At 34.7% G+C, this 21109-nt stretch overlaps 1 protein-coding gene across 1 annotated transcript; it reads right to left on the bottom strand.

Annotated features, from left to right (window-relative positions):
• Positions 1-1742: 1742 nt before the first annotated feature.
• LOC131103704 (somatostatin receptor type 2-like) lies at positions 1743-8846 on the bottom strand. Its single transcript, XM_058050178.2, has 2 exons — positions 8625-8846; positions 1743-2939 (listed from the first exon to the last, which is right to left on the bottom strand). Exon 2 carries the CDS (start codon positions 2900-2902, stop codon positions 1787-1789), a length of 1116 nt encoding a protein of 371 aa, XP_057906161.2. The 5' UTR covers positions 2903-2939; positions 8625-8846; the 3' UTR covers positions 1743-1786.
• Between the last annotated feature and the right edge of the window lie 12263 nt (positions 8847-21109).

The raw sequence follows: 21109 nt of genomic DNA on the forward strand, positions 1-21109 counted from the left end.
ATATTCAAATAAATACAGAGTATAGACAACCTATTTGCCATTTTCTCAATATTAGAGTCCTCTATTCATGAAATAACACCCCTATAGTCACCTGTATACTCCTATTATCCAATATAGTAGACACGGGGGTATGCTGGAGCCTATCCTAGCTGATACTGGTGGCCAGCCAATTGCAGGGCACATGTAGACAAAAAACCATTCACACTCACATTCATTCTTAGGCGTAAACAACTCTTTTTTTTTTTTTATTAACTTCAATAGTTCTCTCATCAATGTAACATTACTGACACCTAGGGACCACTTTAGAATACTACATATTGCCACAACATCTCCAAATGTGTCTTCCGTAGGTTTTATATTTCTAGTCAACTCCATTTAGCCATTTTTATACTTGAAAAATACCATTAGTTTTAATGAAAATAATTTACTTTATTACAGTTTGAATAATTATATTTTTACTACAATTTTTTAATTTAAATTAATTCATAAAATGAAGTAATTTTATTTAAAAAAATTAATACAATATTAATAATATAATAATATGTAATGTTTTCATAAAGTAAATAAAAATAATAAATGTATTTATAATGAATATACAGTTTGAATAATTGTATTTTTACTACAATTTTTAAATTTAAATTAATTCATAAAGTGAAGTAATTTTATTAAACAAATTAATACAATATTTACCCATACAATATTTAATGTTTTAATAAATTAAATAAAAATAATAAATGTATTTATAATGAATATACAGTTTGAATAATTGTATTTTTACTACAATTTTTAAATTTAAATTAATTCATAAAATGAAGTAATTTTATTAAACAAATTAATACAATATTTACTCATATAATAATATTTAATGTTTTAATAAATTAAATAAAAAATAATACATTTATTTATAATGAATAATTGTAAGTAAATCATAACGGTTGTATTAAAAAATAAAGTTAATACATTGTAATAAAAAATGCTACATATATTAGTACAACCACAAAACAAGGATTTAAGATAATTGGGGGGCGGGGGGGGCAAAGCTGTGACATTTCATGTGCAAACTTGCAAGAGATTACATGACGGACAGTTTTTTTTTTACATTTACACATTTTTTTTTATATTTAATTCTAACATTTCAGTAATTCATGCCCCCCTAATTTATTTCTTAATTTTTTTTACATAAAAAAAATAATTCCATTGTATTTTTCTATGAACTCCTACTTGTTCTTGCAGATACCACATGCAAATAAGAATGTCAAATGGATCCAAGTGAGATGATATGTACCGGGGCACATTACTTCCTGCTACATCACAAAGCACACCGAAGTAAATAACACTAAAATTCATGAAGCCCCACAGGGCGGGAACACAGACGTCTCAATAAGTCTTTCCTTCTGCAACCAAAATATGAAAAAAAAAAAAGAGATTGGACTTTGAAATAGAGTTTGTAAGTCCTGTTGACACTCCACTATGGTAACGTGATTTACTGCAAATAATCCAGTGGAAGTGTGCGCTGATTATTTTCTCACGTCAGTACACTCAGGGGAAACGGTCCGCGTTTTATTTATACAGCAAATATTTGCATGGTGTCAGTTTTTGTCCACCAATGAGGTGGGTACTACTCTAATGCAGTACTTATATCTGTGTTTCCACTGAGCACTACTGGCTCTACTTCAAGTCGTACCTTGCTAACAAAACAAAAACAATGGAGAAGGTTCTTCGTTGAGTGGTTGCTGGTTCGATCCTCAGTACTCCCATGTCAGAGTATCCTAGTATTCTAGACCTCTCAGATGCTGGTCTGCAGGTCCCCGTTCAGGAGCGTGCTTTGCGTTTCCGTGGGGTCGGCCATCATGCGTGACTTGTCCTGCCGGCTGTCGCTGCGCTCCGCTTCATCCAAGCCGCCCACCTTCTTGAGACGCAGCACGTTCTGGAAGCTCTTCTTGAAGTTCTCCGACAGGAAGGCGTAGAGTATAGGGTTGGCGCAGCTGTTGGCGTAACCCAGGACCACCACGAAAGCGAAGGTGCTGCGCAGCATCGGTGTGGTGCTGATGGTGCCCGTCACCGAGGTCACGTTGAAGACGTAGAAGGGCAGCCAGCAGAAGACGAACACGGCAACCACGATGGACACCATACGGGTGACCTTCCGCTCCGAACGGCGTCTTTTGGAGGAGGAGCTGACGCGGATCCCCGAAGACTTCACTTTGATGATGATGAAGAGGTAGCAGAGGCAGATGACCAGCAGAGGCAGGAAGAAGCCCAGGATGAAGGTGTAGAACATGAAAGCCGTGTAGTAGGCCTCCTGAGGTTCGGGCCACACGATGGTGCAGAAGCAACCGTCGTGTTTGGTGATGACGCCGCTGTAGATGACGATGGGCAGGTTAACTAGCAGAGACACGCCCCACACTGCAAGGTTGATGGTCTTCGCCATGCGGGGCTTGCGCCACTTGGTGGAGCGGATGGGGTGCACCACGGCCAGGTAGCGGTCGATGCTCATCACCATCAGGCAGAAGATGGACGTGAACTGGTTGAGCGAGTCGACGGTCATCACCACCCTGCACAGCACCGGGCCGAACGGCCAGTGGACCAAAGCCAGCTGGATGGCGATGAAGGGCAGGCCCAGCATGAAGAGCACGTCGGCCACCGCCAAGTTGAGGATGTAGATGTTGGTGACCGTCTTCATCTTGGCGTAACGCAGGATGACGTAGATGACCAGGGCGTTCCCGCACAGACCCATGGTGCACACCAGGAAGTACATGCAGGTAATGACCACCGTGCTTGTTTTGTTGAAGCTCTGGTCCGTGTCGTTCCTCTGTGGGTCCGAGTCGTTCACCGGCACGAAGCTGTCGTACATGAGGTGGTCCGACATGTTCGGAGGGGAGGACGGGAATATCCAGGAGTCCATGGTGCCGATCTTTCTCACTCGGATTACAACATCCTGTCTGAGGACAAAACAACAGCGAGTCGTCACCTTTTCGTGACAAATTAGCAGGAAACTGTACAAAAAATGACTGTTCAAAAGATCTTAATTGGTTCCAGACCCCATCGTGAATTTCCAAAAAGTAGAATACCTTATTCATAAATGAAATATTTTCATTGAGCATGGAAAACCTGTTTACCACCTACTAAATACACTTTTTTAAATTTCATTAGAACCCTCTAGATGTAAAATAACACCCCTATAGTCAACTTTACACTCCTTTTACTCAATATAGTATACATAATAAAAGAAAGTAACACGTAAAAACCTGTATAAATATGCTTTATAACTTTATTAGAGCCCCGTAGATGTGAAATAGCACCCCTATAGTTTATTGTCATAAATCAGTAAAACCATTTGAGCCCTTCAGACATGAAATAACACTTCTAGAGTTGCCTGTACACTCCTATTACCTAATAAAGTAGACATACGAGATATAAACCCTATTTAACACCTTCTAAATACAGTGTTTTCATAATATTAGAGCCCTGTGGGCCTGAAATAACACCCCTATAGTCACCTTTACACTCCTATTACCCATTATAATAGACGTAATAGCAGAAGATAAGATATAGAAGACCGGTTTACCACCTTCTAAATCCAAATTCAAAATTAGAGGTCTCTAGGCATGAAATAACACCCCTATAGTCACCTTTACACTCCTGTTGCTCATTATAGTAGACAAAATAAAAGAAATTAAGACATAGAAAACCTGTGTAAGACCTTCTAAATATGCTTTACAACATTATTAGAGCCCGGTAGACATAAAATAACACCCCTATAGTCACCTTTATGCTCCTGTTACCTATTATGGTAGACAAAATAAAAGAAAGTAAGACATAGAAAACCTGTGTAAGACCTTCTAAATATGCTTTACGACATTATTAGAGCCCCATCGATAGACAAAAAATAACACCCCTATAGTCAACTTTACACTCCTTACTCCTTTTACTCAATGTAGTATACACAATAAAATAAAGTAAGACATAGAAAACCCGTGCAAATATGCCTTATAACATTATTAGAGCCCCATCGATGTGAAATAACACCCCTATAGTGACATTTACACTCCTGTTGCCCATTATAGTGGACATAATAAAAGAAAGTTAAGATACGTATAGAAAACCTGTGTAAGACCTTCTAAAGATGCTTTATGACATTATTAGAGCCCTGTATACATAAAATAACACCCCTATAGTCACCTTTATGCTCCTATTACCCATTATAGGAAACCTAATACAGTAAGATAAATTACAAAACCTGTTTATGACCTTCTAAATATGCTTTAGAACATTAGAGCCTTGTAGACATAAAATAACACCCCTATAGTCACCTTTATGCTCCTGTTACCCATTATAGTAGACATAATAAAATAAAGTAAGACATAGAAAACCTGTGCAAGACCTTCTAAATATGCTTTATGACATTATTAGAGCCCGGTAGACATAAGATAACACCCCTATAGTCACCTTTATGCTGCTATTACCCATTATAGGAAACCTAATACAGTAAGATAAATTTGGATATGGAAAACCTTTTTATGGCCTTCTAAATATGCTTTAGAACATTAGAGCCTTCTAGACATAAAATAACACCCCTATAGTCACCTTTATGCCCCTGTTACCCATTATAGTAGACATAATAAAAGAAAGTAAGACCTGTGTAAACCTTCTAAATATGCTGTACGACATTATTAGAGCCCGGTAGACATAAAATAACACCCCTATAGTCAACTTTACACTCCTTACTCCTTTTACTCAATATAGTATACATAATAAAATAAAGTAAGACATAGAAAACCTGTGTACATATGCTTTATAACATGATTAGAGCCCCGTAGATGTGAAATAACACCCCTATAGTCACCTTTACACTCCTGTTACACATTATAGTACACATAATGAAAGAAAGAAAGACCCAAAAAACCTGTGTAAGACCTTCTAAATATGCTTTACAACATTATTAGAGCCCTGTAGACATAAAATAACACCCCTATAGTCACATTTACACTCCTGTTACCCATTGTAGGAAACATAATCCAGTAAGATAAATTCAGACATATAGAAAACCTATTTACGACTTTGTAAATATGCTTTACGACATTATTAGAGCCCCGTCGACATAAAATAACACCCCTATAGTCACCTTTATGCTCCTATTACCCATTATAGGAAACATAATACAGTAAGATAAATTTGGATATGGAAAACCTTTTTATGACCTTCTAAATATGCTTTAGAACATTAGAGCCTTCTAGACATAAAATAACACCCCTATAGTCACCTTTATGCTCCTGTTACCCATTATAGTAGACGTAATAAAAGTAAGACATAGAAAACCTGTGTAAACCTTCTAAATATGCTTTACGACATTATTAGAGCCCGGTAGACATAAAATAACACCCCTATAGTCAACTTTACACTCCTTACTCCTTTTACTCAATATAGTATACATAATAAAATAAAGTAAGACATAGAAAACCTGTGTAAATATGCTTTATGACATTATTAGAGCCCCGTAGATGTGAAATAACACCCCTATAGTCACCTTTACACTCCTGTTACACATTATAGTACACATAATGAAAGAAAGAAAGACACAAAAAACCTGTGTAAGACCTTCTAAATATGCTTTACAACATTATTAGAGCCCTGTAGACATAAAATAACACCCCTATAGTCACATTTACACTCCTGTTACCCATTGTAGGAAACATAATCCAGTAAGATAAATTCAGACATATAGAAAACCTATTTACGACTTTGTAAATATGCTTTACGACATTATTAGAGCCCCGTAGACATAAAATAACACCCCTATAGTCACCTTTATGCTCCTATTACCATTATAGGAAACATAATACAGTAAAATAAATTTGTACATAGAAAACCTGTTTAGGACCTTCTAAATATGCTTTAGAACATTAGAGCCTTCTAGACATAAAATAACACCTCTATAGTCACCTTTATGCTCCTATTACCCATTATAGGAAACATAATACAGTAAGATAAATTTGGATATGGAAAACCTTTTTATGACCTTCTAAATATGCTTTAGAACATTAGAGCCTTCTAGACATAAAATAACACCCCTATAGTCACCTTTACACTCCTGTTACACATTATAGTAAACATAATGAAAGAAAGAAAGACACAAAAAAACTGTGTAAGACCTTCTAAATATGCTTTACAACATTATTAGAGCCCTGTAGACATAAAATAACACCCCTATAGTCACATTTACACTCCTGTTACCCATTGTAGGAAACATAATCCAGTAAGATAAATTCAGACATATAGAAAACCTATTTACGACTTTGTAAATATGCTTTACGACATTATTAGAGCCCTGTAGGACATAAAATAACACCCCTATAGTCACCTTTATGCTCCTATTACCATTATAGGAAACATAATACAGTAAAATAAATTTGTACATAGAAAACCTGTTTAGGACCTTCTAAATATGCTTCAGAACATTAGAGCCTTCTAGACATAAAATAACACCCCTATAGTCACCTTTATGCTCCTATTACCCATTATAGGAAACATAATACAGTAAGATAAATTTGGATATGGAAAACCTTTTTATGACCTTCTAAATATGCTTTAGAACATTAGAGCCTTCTAGACATAAAATAACACCCCTATAGTCACCTTTACACTCCTGTTACACATTATAGTAAACATAATGAAAGAAAGAAAGACACAAAAAACCTGTGTAAGACCTTCTAAATATGCTTTACAACATTATTAGAGCCCTGTAGACATAAAATAACACCCCTATAGTCACATTTACACTCCTGTTACCCATTGTAGGAAACATAATCCAGTAAGATAAATTCAGACATATAGAAAACCTATTTACGACTTTGTAAATATGCTTTACGACATTATTAGAGCCCCGTAGACATAAAATAACACCCCTATAGTCACCTTTATGCTCCTATTACCATTATAGGAAACATATTACAGTAAAATAAATTTGTACATAGAAAACCTGTTTAGGACCTTCTAAATATGCTTTAGAACATTAGAGCCTTCTAGGCATAAAATAACACCCCTATAGTCAAGACATGAATGATCGTGTGTTGCTATAAATGCGTTAAAAAGAAGTTCTCAGCTGCAGGCTCCTGTGAGGATTTTCATAGATTTTTCCGTGTAAATCCTCCCGTCTATGATTGACAGCCAGCATGACGAGGATGCTCTCTAAAGACTCGGCGTTGCTCACAACCTGAGACCAAGTATGCTCCTTTATGCAAGCGAGCTGCTGCCGGGGGAAATCACTTGTTACGGTCTCACACAGACCCTATCTCCCCCCAGGGGGGGGGGGGGTGCAGGACACGCCCTCCACATGCTGCTAAATGATCACCCCCTGACTGACAGCTTCATCTCAGTTTTTTGGGGGGGGATTGATGAGGGGGTGGGGATGGATGTAAATGAATCCTAGCCTGAGTAAATTGGATTGCATGCACAAGAGACATTGCTGCTTTTTTACGATGCTTTGGTGTCCAAAAGGGTTTTTATTATGCAAGATTGCATCGCGGCATCACAGACTCTCCTCTTATGTCACCCACAGAAGACCAACACTTACACATCATCATCATAAGAAGCATTTCATGGCATGTTATGCATTTTATTCATATAATATATACATATAAAGTAATAATACAACTTAGTAAATTCAAAATTTGGTGCACCTGCAAACATCCATTAAGTCATAATTTTTTTTATTTTTCATTAAAAGTTGTCTTATTAAATTAAATTTATTATTATTATTAAATTATTAAATATTTTTTTTATTTTTAATTTTTTTTTAAATATTTTTCCCTGCATGTCTTCCATCAATGCTGTGATTTCCTGTGCTTGTTTTTGCAGGCTGAAATACAGTAAATACAAATCTAGTTTACATAAAAACAAAATTAAAAAAAATAATGTTATGTGTATTATATTTTATAAATAATAATACATAACATATACATTATATATATTTTTTTTATATTTATATTGAATTCAGAACAACATTCTTTGGTTCAGGTGTCAAACTCAAAGCCCGGGGGCCACATTTGGGCCTCCGTATTATTTTATGTGGCCTACAAAAGCCTGGCAATAACGCACATCAAAAATTTTTATATATTAAAAAAAATATTTGTATATATATTTTAAGTGTAGTATTAATATTTTAACAATTCTTTATATATTTTATTATTTTATTTATTATTAAGAACATTATTGTAAAATGTTTTCTATATTAATTTATATTATAAACCACCATATTTATATTAATTAATTATTACTTATATTAAATATATTTATATTATATTAATTATATTACATAAAAAAATAAAAATATTTCCTGCTAATTGCAATTGGTGTTTATTTTGAATTTTTTTTTTGTGAAATGTAATTTAAAGTTACTATTTTGTATTAATTATTCAAGGAAAATGAATATAATAACTAAGTGGCACTTTGAGGGTAACCACATTGTGAAAAGGAGTTTAGTGTATCATCCAAATTATGGAAAGTCATAAATAGCATCATTTTGTTTTGTCTTATAGAATAATAACATAAGTCAAAGAATAAAAAAACACAGTTTAAATCCCTGCAGGAAAAATAAAAGCAAATAAAAGCATGCCATGTTGTCTTACCTGCATGCAGAAAAAACACAAAATAAAAAGTAGTCCTCAAGTTGTTATTGTGACATTTAAATGCAGTGTGAATAATTCTGTTTTTCCACAGCTCATGTGAGTGGAGTGCGGCACGAGGAAGAAAAAAAAAAAAAAGGTGTTGCCACAATGTGCACACTTCTGCTGTGCGCTCACAAGTGAGTCCTGCTCGGTGCGGAGATGTTTAAGGACGTGCGAGGGTAGAGGGAGAGAGAGAGAGAGAGAAAGAGAGATTGTGCACAGAAACAGAAGAGGTTTATTGACACACACACACACACACACACACACACCATGACACTTATATGAACAAAGAGAAGAAAGAGCAAGATAGAATTGCAACAATAATGGCTTGCATCTCCATCATTTTATCACTAATTCAACTTCCAGCCACTGGGGGCGCTATTTAGCGCAACAATTCAAAGCACTATTTTGTTCGTGTTAGTAATTCTATTTCAAGCCGCTAGGGGCAGCATAAGGGATTTACCCTTTCATTTGCATTTGAAACAGGGTTATTTGCGGCCTTAAACAACACAAAGCTGAAATATAGGTTTTTGTGTCTTGAAATATATTTAATGACTGACATTGATTTGGTTTTACCAAGTAATTAAAGTAAACAGCACATAAAATGGCCTCTATGTCGTGCGTTCAAAATTGTGAAAATTGACCAAACAATGAAATAATAAAAGATAAATGAAGTAAATAATATATATTATCCTATTATAATAGTGTTTAATTGAATATAGATTAGATTTCGGGCAGTTTGAAACTGTCTTGCCACTAGTAGCTATTAAAGGATGTCAAGCGCTACTACATTACATGGCAGCAATTCATCTTCCAGCCACCAGGGGCCGCCATTATTGCCATTAGAGTGGTCCATTACTGTATCCCTGTATATTGCTTATTGCTTATTTCAACAAGGGAAACATTATTTGTCACTTAACTCAGTGGGAAGCCAGCATTGAAATGAAGTATTTGGTGTTTTTTTTGTATATCTTGAATGAAAAGAAGAAAATGTGTCTTCCTAGGTTGCTAGCTAGCAGATGACCCGTGCTGCCATGATTGGGTGTCAAAGATTCCACCATCAAGACACTGCAATAAGATAAAATGTAAGTTGATGGTTTATATTTACAAAAATTTCAGTGTTACATGTTTGATTCTGTATTGAGCTCCTGAACTTAGAAAATGTTAAACCAGGGGTCTCAAACACGCGACCCGTGGGCCAAATGTGGCCCGCAGGACACTAGTTTGAGGCCCCCGCCTTGATATGAAAGTTTAATGTTAGTGCGGCCCGCGCAAGTTTGATATGGATGCTGTATGGTATCATGTACCCAGAAAAAATGATTACGTTTGATTAATGTTCATGTTAAAGGTTAAATAACTGTTAATAGTTATCCTCCCTATCCGTGTGGAAGTGGTAAGTTTTTGGCTTTTTAAGTTTAAAGGAAATAACTTGGAGGCTACCGTTTAGGTCGCTAGCTGTCTAGTTTGCGAGTTAGCATGTGTCTCAAGACCCTGCAGTTGCGCAATATGTTGTAAATAAAAAAAGTATTAATGTGACTATAGTCGTGTTTTGTCAGGCTCTAATAATGCTTTTTTCATTTTAATCAGAAAAAACAATTTGTCTACCCACCAACTATATGTGGTTTCTTAGGTTTTTATTATTTGCTGTTTTATTATTATTATTATATTTATTTATTACTGATTGATTTTCTTTATTCTTGATTTGTTAATTTATTTTATTTCTTATTTTGTGTAGTAAAATAAAAATTAAGATATTTGAGAACTGTGGGATGTTTTATCAGAGCTTTTATTGTAGAAAATCGGAACCAAAGAAAAGTGTATTAATTTTTCTGTTTTTAATAAAAAAAAAGTTTTTTTTTTGGAAAACCTGATGCGGCCCAGCCTCGCCCAGACCCTAGCTCCAGAGGCCCCCAGGTAAATTGAGTTTGAGACCCCTGCTTTAAACTCTCCAAGTGCAGATAAGGAAAACCTTGATGGAGTTGTTCCCAGCCCCCCCCCCCCCCTTTTTTTTTTAAATAGATTCCGTGACAAGAAGCCATTTAAACAGGGTTTAAATTCCAGCTCATCTGATTTGATGCCTTTTGGGAACCTGTCTGGTCTTTCTCAAATCCACTTTAGTAAGTCTGCTGAGTCATTCCTAATCCTTTGCCTAAGACGTCATTAAACCCAGGCCTGACATTGTAAAACTGTCTGATATTTATTCTGATTTAAGCAAGTGAATTTTAACACCAGTTAAAATTAATGGCATATATTTAATGAAAAAGTCTTTATCTAGCGGGCAAGGACATTTATATATTGATGGAGTACCAGGCATGGGGTTGGGATTAATAAATGATAATATTATTATACATTTTCATGCACTTTAAAAATTCTTACCTGTTTATGACTTTCTAAATAAGTTTTTAAAAAATTGTAACAGCCTGGTAGACATGAAATAACACACCTACGTATTACACCTTTACACTCCTTTTGTTCTTTGTTTACAACACATTGCTCAACTTTGATGCTGCAGGGACTCCACATGGCTGTGAGTTTGCAATATAGTGTAGCTAGCGAGCTAACCGGTTAGCATCAAATGTATTTCTTTTAAACTTGAAAAAGGATTTCAAAGGGTCTGAGGAAGAAAGATGAAGTAGGGAGCCAAAAACGTACCACTTCCACACAGAACAGGAGGAGAACCTTTCTTCATGAGCTAACGAGCTAACCAATTAGCATTAATGTATTTCTTTTAATCTTGAGAAAGGATTTCAAAGGATGTGAGGAAGTAAGACAAAGTAAGACGCCAAAAATGTACCACTTCCACATGGAATAGGAGAACATTTCTTCACTAGCTAGCGAGCTAACCAGTTAGCATCAAATGTATTTCCTTTAAACTTAATGAAAGGATTTCAAAGGGTGTGAGGAACAGAAGCCAAAAACTTACCACTTCCACATGGAATAGGAGGAGAACATTTCTTCACTAGCTAGCGAACCAGTAAGCAATAAATGTATATCCTTTAAACTTAAGAAAGGATTTCAAAGGGTCTGAGGAAGAAAGACAAAGTAAGAAGCCAAAAACGTACCACTTCCACACGGAATAGGAGGAGAACCTTTCTTCACGAGCTTGCGAGCTAACCAGTTAGCATCAAATGTATTTCTTTTAAACCTAATGAAAGGATTTCAAAGGGTGTGAGGAACAGAAGCCAAAAACCTACCACTTCCACAAGAAACATGAGCAGAACTTTTCTTTACTAGCTAGCGAGCTAGCCAGTTAGCATCAAATGTTTTTCTTCCAAACTTCATAAGTCAGAATCTTACCACTTCCACACAGAACAGGAGGAGAACCTTTATTCATGCTATCATGGGAACTGCCAAGGCTGACCTCATGACCTCATGCAGCGTTAAGGTAATGTCCCATTGTTTTGTGTCATTACTGGTTAAATAAAGTTGTAATACAAAGCACGCCTTAACCTAAACTGCCCTTCAAGCGTTGCGTATCCGTGGTGAGACGAGGCTGACATCTTGACACCTCTTTGGAGTGATAACTTTGGAGTGATTCCTAATGAAAGAAGCGGCCTTGTCCGGAAAGTTTTTGTTATTTGGATTCTAATTAACGAGGAACCTTTTAGGTTCTCGGAATTGATTATTATTCATCTTGTCGGCCTAAATTGAAAAACAATTTGTTGCCTGAAGCTGCTGCAAAAATGTGCAAGGGATACTGCAGCGCTTGTGGCAGTTTTGCAGTAATTGGAGAAATGAGTCTTGTGGGTCTCAGGAAGCGGCAGGGCTAGCGATCACGTTAATTACTGTATCGGACCATAATTGTCGCATCAGTCAGAAAATGCCTCATAGAATAGAAAAAAAAATGCATATATAAGTTGCACTGGACCGTAAGTGGAAGTTTATGATCGATTTAATGACTGGCTTTGACTTTGTGGATTATTTCAACTCATGGTGTTGATTCGTGTGCAAGGTGAGCCATTGCATTCATTTCATGGACCAGAGAAGCAGACTGTAAAATATCTTTGGTTATTCCTGCCTGCAAGAGTTATAATAATATTAATATTATTAATATTTGAGCAAGATTGGTTGAAAAACATGTCCGCCATCATGCAAAATCATGGCCAAAAGTATTTTACCATTTGTCTAATGATAATAACATAATATATGATGATGATGATAATAATAATAATAATAATAATAACACACATATATATAATGTATTATTAGTACATGTATAAAACAAATACACAACATAAAATAAAATATATTATTTGAATACATATATAAATATAATAGTTAATTATAATGATATATACAGTAAAATAAACTAAATACGAATAAGATATACAATATATAATAATAATAAAATATATCATATGCAAATATAATAAAATAAAAATAACAATAATATAAATAATATAACATATATAATATATTATTTATAATATTACATTTCTAAAAATAAATACATAATATTAAATAAAATATATTATTTTAATACATATATAATTCATATAATAGTTAATTATAATAACTAATGATATATACAGTAAAATAAACTAAATACAAATAAGATATACAATATATAAAAATGATAAAATATATCATATACAAATATAATAACAATAAAATAAAAATAGAAAATTATATATATACTATATAATGTATTATTAGTACATTTATAAAATAAATACATAACATAAAATAAAATATATTATTTTAATACATATATAATTAATATAATAGTTAACTAATAGTTAACTAATGATATATACAGTAAAATAAACGTAAAAAATACAAATAATAAGATATACAATATATAATAATGATAAAATATATCATACAAATATAATAACAATAACAATAACAATAATAATGCTGAAAATAATAATATAATAATATTAATAATATAAAAAAATATATTTATTATGTATTATTAGTACATGTATAAAAATTAATACATACAGAAAATAAAATAAAATATATTATTTGAATACATATATAATTAATATAATAATTAATTACAATAATTAATGATATATACAGTAAAATACTGTATATTACTGTAACAATACAGTAAAACTAAATACAAATAATAAGATGTACAATATATAATAATGATAAAATATATCATATACAAATATAATAACAATAAAATAACAATAATATAAAATAATAATATAAAAATATAATTAAAAAATATAAAATAATATATAATTGGTATATATACGTATGTATATTTCAAGTGGTGGTGTTGATTCGTGTGCAAGGTGAGCCATTGCATTCATTTCATGGACCAGAGAAGCGGACCGTAAAATATCTTTGGTTATTCCTGCCTGCGAGAGTTTTTCCAAAGAGTGTTATCACACCTCCCGCGTCGGCTTTCGCCCTCAAATTGAATTCAACCCGAAATGGAAAAAGGCACAAGTTGGAGTCAACAAAAAGTAGTTTTCTGTGGCAACGGTGGGAAAAACAACAAGCCTGGCTTTGCCAACTTTTGCAGCCTCTCCTGTATAATCACAAAACCGCAATGTGTGTGTGTGTGTGTGTGTGTGTGTGTGTGTACTATTCACACGTTGTGTACATAAAATGTGTCTGGCTGCTGTGATAAAGCTGGCGGAATCAAACCAAAGCTCCAAGGAGACCATGTTGTGTTGGCTAGACATTGATTTGCCTCCTGTTTGTTCCCAATACCCAATCTTCCTTATCTGGAGATGTGAGTCTTAATAATCATAATAATAATAATAATAACAACACATCCTGTCAATCAGTATGTAATGTTCTTTTTACCGTAGATTACAAACCTTGTCATCAATTTCTTTCGTGTCGAGGCCACCGCAGTCATTATCGCAGACTCTCCACCTTTCACGGATCATGATGTCCCCCAGTCGAGGGTAAGTGAAGTGGGGAAAGGGTGTCTGAAGTGTTTGTGGGTCTGAAATGAAATTTTGTCCAAGGCTTCCAATTTTCCGACGTTTGAGTCAATGGAGGGAAAATGAAACAAACACGAGCCGTGATAGGGAGAAAAATATATCATTGGCATTTAAACACATAAATACGTTCATATGAAACATGGCTTTATTTATCCTTTTGACATATAAACCATATAAATGTGGCTTGATACATATTGATGACGCAATCGAATCAACAAAATAAACAACATGAGTATCATTATAACTAAAGGACGAGGACTAGCTAGCATACCACACAACGAACAAGACAGGCAAGCCATGCTAAACACTAAGCTAGCTTAATGGGCTAGGAAAAAAATACATGCTTAGTGCATGCTTTTCGGCATGGAATATTTTCCTCTGTTCTGTATATTCATATATCTACAACAAAGTGGGGAAAATATTCCATTCTTAACACCCAAAAAGACAACCGCGAGTAGCCAACTGTGATGGAGACATACATAAATAATTGTAAATTAATAAAAAATAAAAGACAACTTAATTAACCCAAGGCTTGAGATTTCTCACACATGGTCTATCAAACACCCCCTGTAATTTTTAAGCGTGTTGTCGGATTGCTATGAAATTTGGTGCACCCATTTAGGGGACGACTAAGCACATGTGTGTAATATTTGAGCAATATTAGTTGAAAAAAAAGCCGCCATCATGCAAAATCATGCCCAATAGTATTTGACCATTATTATTTTTACCATTATACCATTATTTTACTTTTGACTAATGATAATGATATTTATTTATTTATTTATTTATTTATTTATTTATTTATTTATTTATTTATTTATTTATTTATTTATTATGTATTATGTATTATTAGTACATGTATGAAATAAATACACAATATAAAATAAAATATATTAATTTTAATACACATACAAATAATATAATAATAATTATAATAATAATCTATACAGTAAAATAAACTGAATACAAATAATAAGATATAAAATATATAATAATGATAAAATATATATTATACAAATAGAATAACAATAACAATAATAATGATGAAAATAAAAAGCAGCCATCATGCAAAATCATTCCAAAAGTATTTTACCATTTGTCTAATGATAATAACACTTATTTATTTATTATTTATTATGTATTATTAGTACATGTATAAAAATAAATACATAATATAAAATAAAATATATTAATTTTAATACATATATAATTAATATAATAATTATTATAATAATAATCTATACAGTAAAATAAACTGAATACAAATAATAAGATATAAAATATATAATAATGATAAAATATATCATATACAAATATAATAACAGTAAAAATAATAATGATGAAAATAAGAAGCAGCCATCCTGCAAAATCATTCCAAAAGTATTTTACCATTTGTCTAATGATAATAACACTTGTATATTTATCATTTATTATGTATTATTAGTACATGTATAAAATAAATACAAAATATAAAATATATTAATTTTAATATATATATAATTAATATAATAATAATAATTATAATAATAATCCATACAGTAAAATAAACTGAATACAAATAATAAGATATAAAATATATAATAATGATAAAATATATCATATACAAATATAATAACAGTAAAAATAATAATGATGAAAATAAGAAGCAGCCATCCTGCAAAATCATTCCAAAAGTATTTTACCATTTGTCTAATGATAATAACACTTGTATATTTATCATTTATTATGTATTATTAGTACATGTATAAAATAAATACAAAATATAAAATATATTAATTTTAATATATATATAATTAATATAATAATAATAATTATAATAATAATCCATACAGTAAAATAAACTGAATACAAATAATAAGATATAAAATATATAATAATGATAAAATAGATCATATACAAATAGAATAACAATAAAAATAATAATAATGAAAATAAAAAGCAGCCATCCTGCAAAATCATACCAAAATATTTGACCATTTTTCTAATGACATTAACACTTATATATATATATTTATTATGTATTATTAGTACATGTATAAAACTAAATACATAATATAAAATAACATATACATATATACATATATATATATAATACATATATAATTAATATAATAATAATTATAATAATAATCTATACAGTAAAATAAACTGAATACAAATAATAAGATATAAAATATATAATAATGATAAAATATATCATATACAAATATAATAATAAAAATAAAAATAACATATCTAATTGGTGTATATGCATATATGTATATTTATAAATAACAACAACGCCTGTGAATGTGTCCTTCTGCAGGGCTGTTAATAAGCAACAAGTTGTTGGTCATGCAGCACATTGTGTTGACTGCAAGGCGAGCTTTGGCGGTTATTATAAAACCCTCTCAGCACTGGAGCAGGTGGCCGGGAGAGAGAGAGGAAAAAAAAAAGAAGAAAAGACATCTAAAGCCTTATGTGAGTATCCAATTTAATAACATTGATGAAACATTGCCTGCTGTTATCCCGGGGTCTCCATTCTCCCCTCTGTCGGTGGGCCTGCAGCTCTGTATCGACTCACGCTGACAATGGACACCCTGTGGATCCGTGTGGATAATATCCACCGCCACTCATATGCTCACTGTATTTATGTGTGCTTCCTAAATGTCACGACAATGTTATCATTGTGTGTGTGTGTGCAGCTACTTTCTACACCATTGACTCTTCTATTCGCCTCTTTTTGTGTAGGTCAAAGGTCAGCGTTATAAACAAAGATTTACTATATCATGTCAGCACCATAAAGCAATCAAATACCATTCATTCATTCATTCTCTACCGCTTTTCCTCACGAGGGTCGCGAGGAAAAGCTGGAGCCTATCCCAGCTGTCTTCAGGCGAAATGCAGGGTACACCCTGGACTGGTGGCCAGCCAATCACAGGGCACATATAGACAAACAACCATTCACACTCACATTCATACCTATGGACAATTTGGAGTCACTAATTAACCTAGCATGTTTTTGGAATGTGGCAGGAAACCGGAGTACCCGGAGATGGCTGAGGGTGGAATTGAACTCGGGTCTCCTAGCTGTGAGGCCTTCGCACTAACCACTTGTTCACTGTGCAGCTTGGTTTAAGTTACATTCATTGATTCATTTTCTATCGCTTATCCTCACAATGGTCGCAGGGGCTGCTGGAACCTATCCCAGCTATCTTCGGGGTGAGAGGCGGGGTACACCCTGGACTGGTGGCCAGCCAATCACAGGGCACATATAGACAAACAACCATTCACACTCACATTCATACCTATGGACAATTTGGAGTCGCCTATTATCCTAGCATGCATGTTGTTGGAATAATTTTACTTTATTTTAGTTTTATTGTGTGCGAGATTCATTGTGCACATTCACTCATTCCTTCATTTTCTACCGCTTATCCTCACAATTGTCATGGAGCCTATCCCAGCTGTCTTCTGGCGAGAGGCGGGGTACACCCTGGAGTGGTCGCCAGCCAATCACAGGGCACATATAGACAAACAACCATTCACACTCACATTCATACCTATGGACAATTTGGAGTCGTCAATTAACCTAGCATGTTTTTGGAATGTGGGAGGAAACCGGAGTACCCGGAGAAAACCCACGCATGCACAGGGAGAACATGCAAACTCCACACAGAGATGGCCGAGGGTGGAATTGAACCCTGGTCTCCTAGCTGTGAGGTCTGCATGCTAACCACTCAACCGCCGTGCCACCCAATCAAATACCAGTTATGACAAAAATAATTGCAATGGTGTACCTCACACATTTTGAGTAGGATGCCCTTGAGAACAAATATGGGTCTTAATTCCATGCGGGAATAATAATTTGTGGAATTTTGAAGATGAAATATGACCCAAGTACCTAGGTTAGCGTAATGTATCCCAGCTGCAAGCCAGATATAATAAGCAGCCCAGGTGGCTGCGGATAGCGATACGGTACACAAACAATACACAGAGAGCGTGAAGGTTGTTTTTTTCCCGCATCCAGCATGGACGCCGGCGGCTGATGTTGCAAGCCTTTGCCGTTTCTTAATGAATGTTTGAATATTTAACAAACCAGGAGCACATTTACTACCGTGAACGAGCTATGTGTTATCGACTACGGAAGGGGATGTTTGCAAATGTGGCCGGTCGTGGAGAATAAATGACATAGAATTGAACTGTACGCCGCCCATTATCGGTATTTATTGATAAAGGTCAGCGTGGAGTCGATTGGAGTCGCTTGAGACAGTACGTATACGGTACATGTGACCGCAAATAACCATCCATCAACCCGGAAAATTTTATTTATGAGGTCATGGTTTTGTTTCCCAGTGGCAGTTTTTTTGGAAATTCAAATTTGTTTGGGAAAACAAAGCACTGCTTTATTGATTTGGTCCGTTTAGAGCTTAACCGATTACTCGATTAATTGAATCAACAAGTTTCAGATTAATCGAGGAAGCCCGAAACAAAACGGGTGTATGACAGACAAAATGTCTCAGTCAGTCTTTGCCGTTGTTCTATGGAAAAAACTGCCAAGGTGCTGACGTCAACGCAGACAGTGAAATCAGTTTCATTTATTGTGTGATTAATTAATTTATCATCCCAGGCCTAGTACCCACGATATATCTTGTCATGTTTTAATCTCGCAAGATACGACATCTTGTGACACCCCTCGTAAAAATGCTAGCTCTAGCGCTCAATTTACCTTTGACTTTGTAGCTGAAGTTAATCGTTTAGAAGGATTACCATATCATATCATATCATAAACACAACAAATATTAATAATCAATCCTAATCTAATTTCAGTCCTGCATGCGACCACGATAATTATATTTTAAAGCGTAACCATGGCGATGCTTTGGGATTTGTGTGTGTTTTTGTAACAAGCGTGAGCGGCAGTTAGATGGAGGAGTGTAGCTATAATAGAGCTGACACAGGGAATGGGGTTCCATGACCTACGCGAGCTAATCACAGCGAGTGTCAAGAGTCATGTAGCCACAGCGCTCGCTGGCTGGCTCGCATCATCATCATCATCATCATCATCATCAGGCCGCACTTGTCAGCTCTTCAAGGATTCTGCACAGTAATGGAGCATGTGTGACCAGGAACAGGTCAGCTCTCAGGGTCGCGGTGAGGAGGATGGCTGGTGGAGAGTTAGGGTGGTTGTTGTTGGAAACACAACATAGGAAGCTGTGATGATTAAAAAAAAATATATATTATATATACAATATATTCATCATGCATGCAATTGGTATTCTCAACTGTCATGCAGGCATAAAGAGTACATCTGAACCATTGTATGCGTAAGTCAGCAACAACAATAATAATGATGAACTTCCTTTTACCGGGCTGCACGGCAACTGAGTGGTTAGCATGCATGCCTCACAGCTAGGAGACCCGAGTTCAATTCCACCCTCGGCTATCTCTGTGTGAAGTTTACATGTTCTCCCCGTGCATGCGTGGGTTTTCTCCGTGTACTCCGGTTACCTCCCACATTCCAAAAACATGCTAGGTTAATTAACGACTCAAAATTTTCTATACGTATGAATGTGAGTGTGAATGGTTGTTTGTCTATATGTGCCCTGTGATTGGCTGGCGACCAGTACAGGGTGTACCCCGCCTCTCGCCCCAAGACAGCTTGGATAGGCTCCAGCACCCCCCACGACCCTCATGAGGATACGCGGTAGCAAATGAATGAATACAGTATATTCATCATACATGCAATTAGCATTCTCAACTGCCATGCAGGCATAAAGAGAGGCAATCCAGTACATCTGAAGCATTGTATGTCTAAGTCAGCAACAACAATAATAATGATGAACGTCCTTTTGCCAGGCTGCACGGTAACCAAGTGGTTAGCACGGAGACCCAAGTTTGATTCCACTCTCGGCCATCATCAAAAATGATAACACTAATAAAAAACTTTACCCACATATAAGACAGCCCTATAGAGTATAAGACACCTGATATCAACAACAATAATAATAATGAACTTCCTTTTTCCCTCGTAGAACAGTTCCAATGTCATCATTTCCCTCTTTCTTGCGGCTTTGCAGCTGCTTATCATTGGAGTATGAACCTGAAATTGCTTTAATGCCAGGGGGAGTTGCTGGAGTGAGCATTTGCAACATTTTCAACTTTAAATGGACTGTGTTAAAAGTAGCTGAGATGAGGCTTGAGTCACAGATTTTTATTTTTTCCGAGGGCGTTTGAACCTTCGTGCGTCTCTGTTCTACGATTGTAGATTTCATCCCAGTTGAGGCCTTTGATTAAGATCATTTCAAATCCATGTTGGTTTTCAAAGCATCTATTTCCAAGGCACCACGTATGTAATTGGCCCGGGAGGTTTGTTGGAAACCCAACATAGGAAGCTGTGATGATTAAAAATATATATATATATATATATTATATATACAGTATATTCATCATGCATGCAATTGGTATTCTCAACTGTCATGCGTAAGTCAACAACAACAACAATAATAATGATGAACTTCCTTTTACCGGGCTGCACGGCAACTGAGTGGT

The sequence above is a fragment of the Doryrhamphus excisus genome, linkage group LG16 (assembly GCF_037039965.1).
Source record: "Doryrhamphus excisus strain RoL-2023G ecotype Guam linkage group LG16, RoL_Dexc_Guam_v1.1, whole genome shotgun sequence".
Classification (NCBI taxonomy): domain Eukaryota; kingdom Metazoa; phylum Chordata; class Actinopteri; order Syngnathiformes; family Syngnathidae; genus Doryrhamphus; species Doryrhamphus excisus.

Coding starts and splice junctions, on each gene's coding strand:
- LOC131103704 (XM_058050178.2), bottom strand. CDS start 2,902: ATGGACTCCTGGATATTCCCGTCCTCCCCTCCGAACATGTCGGACCAC.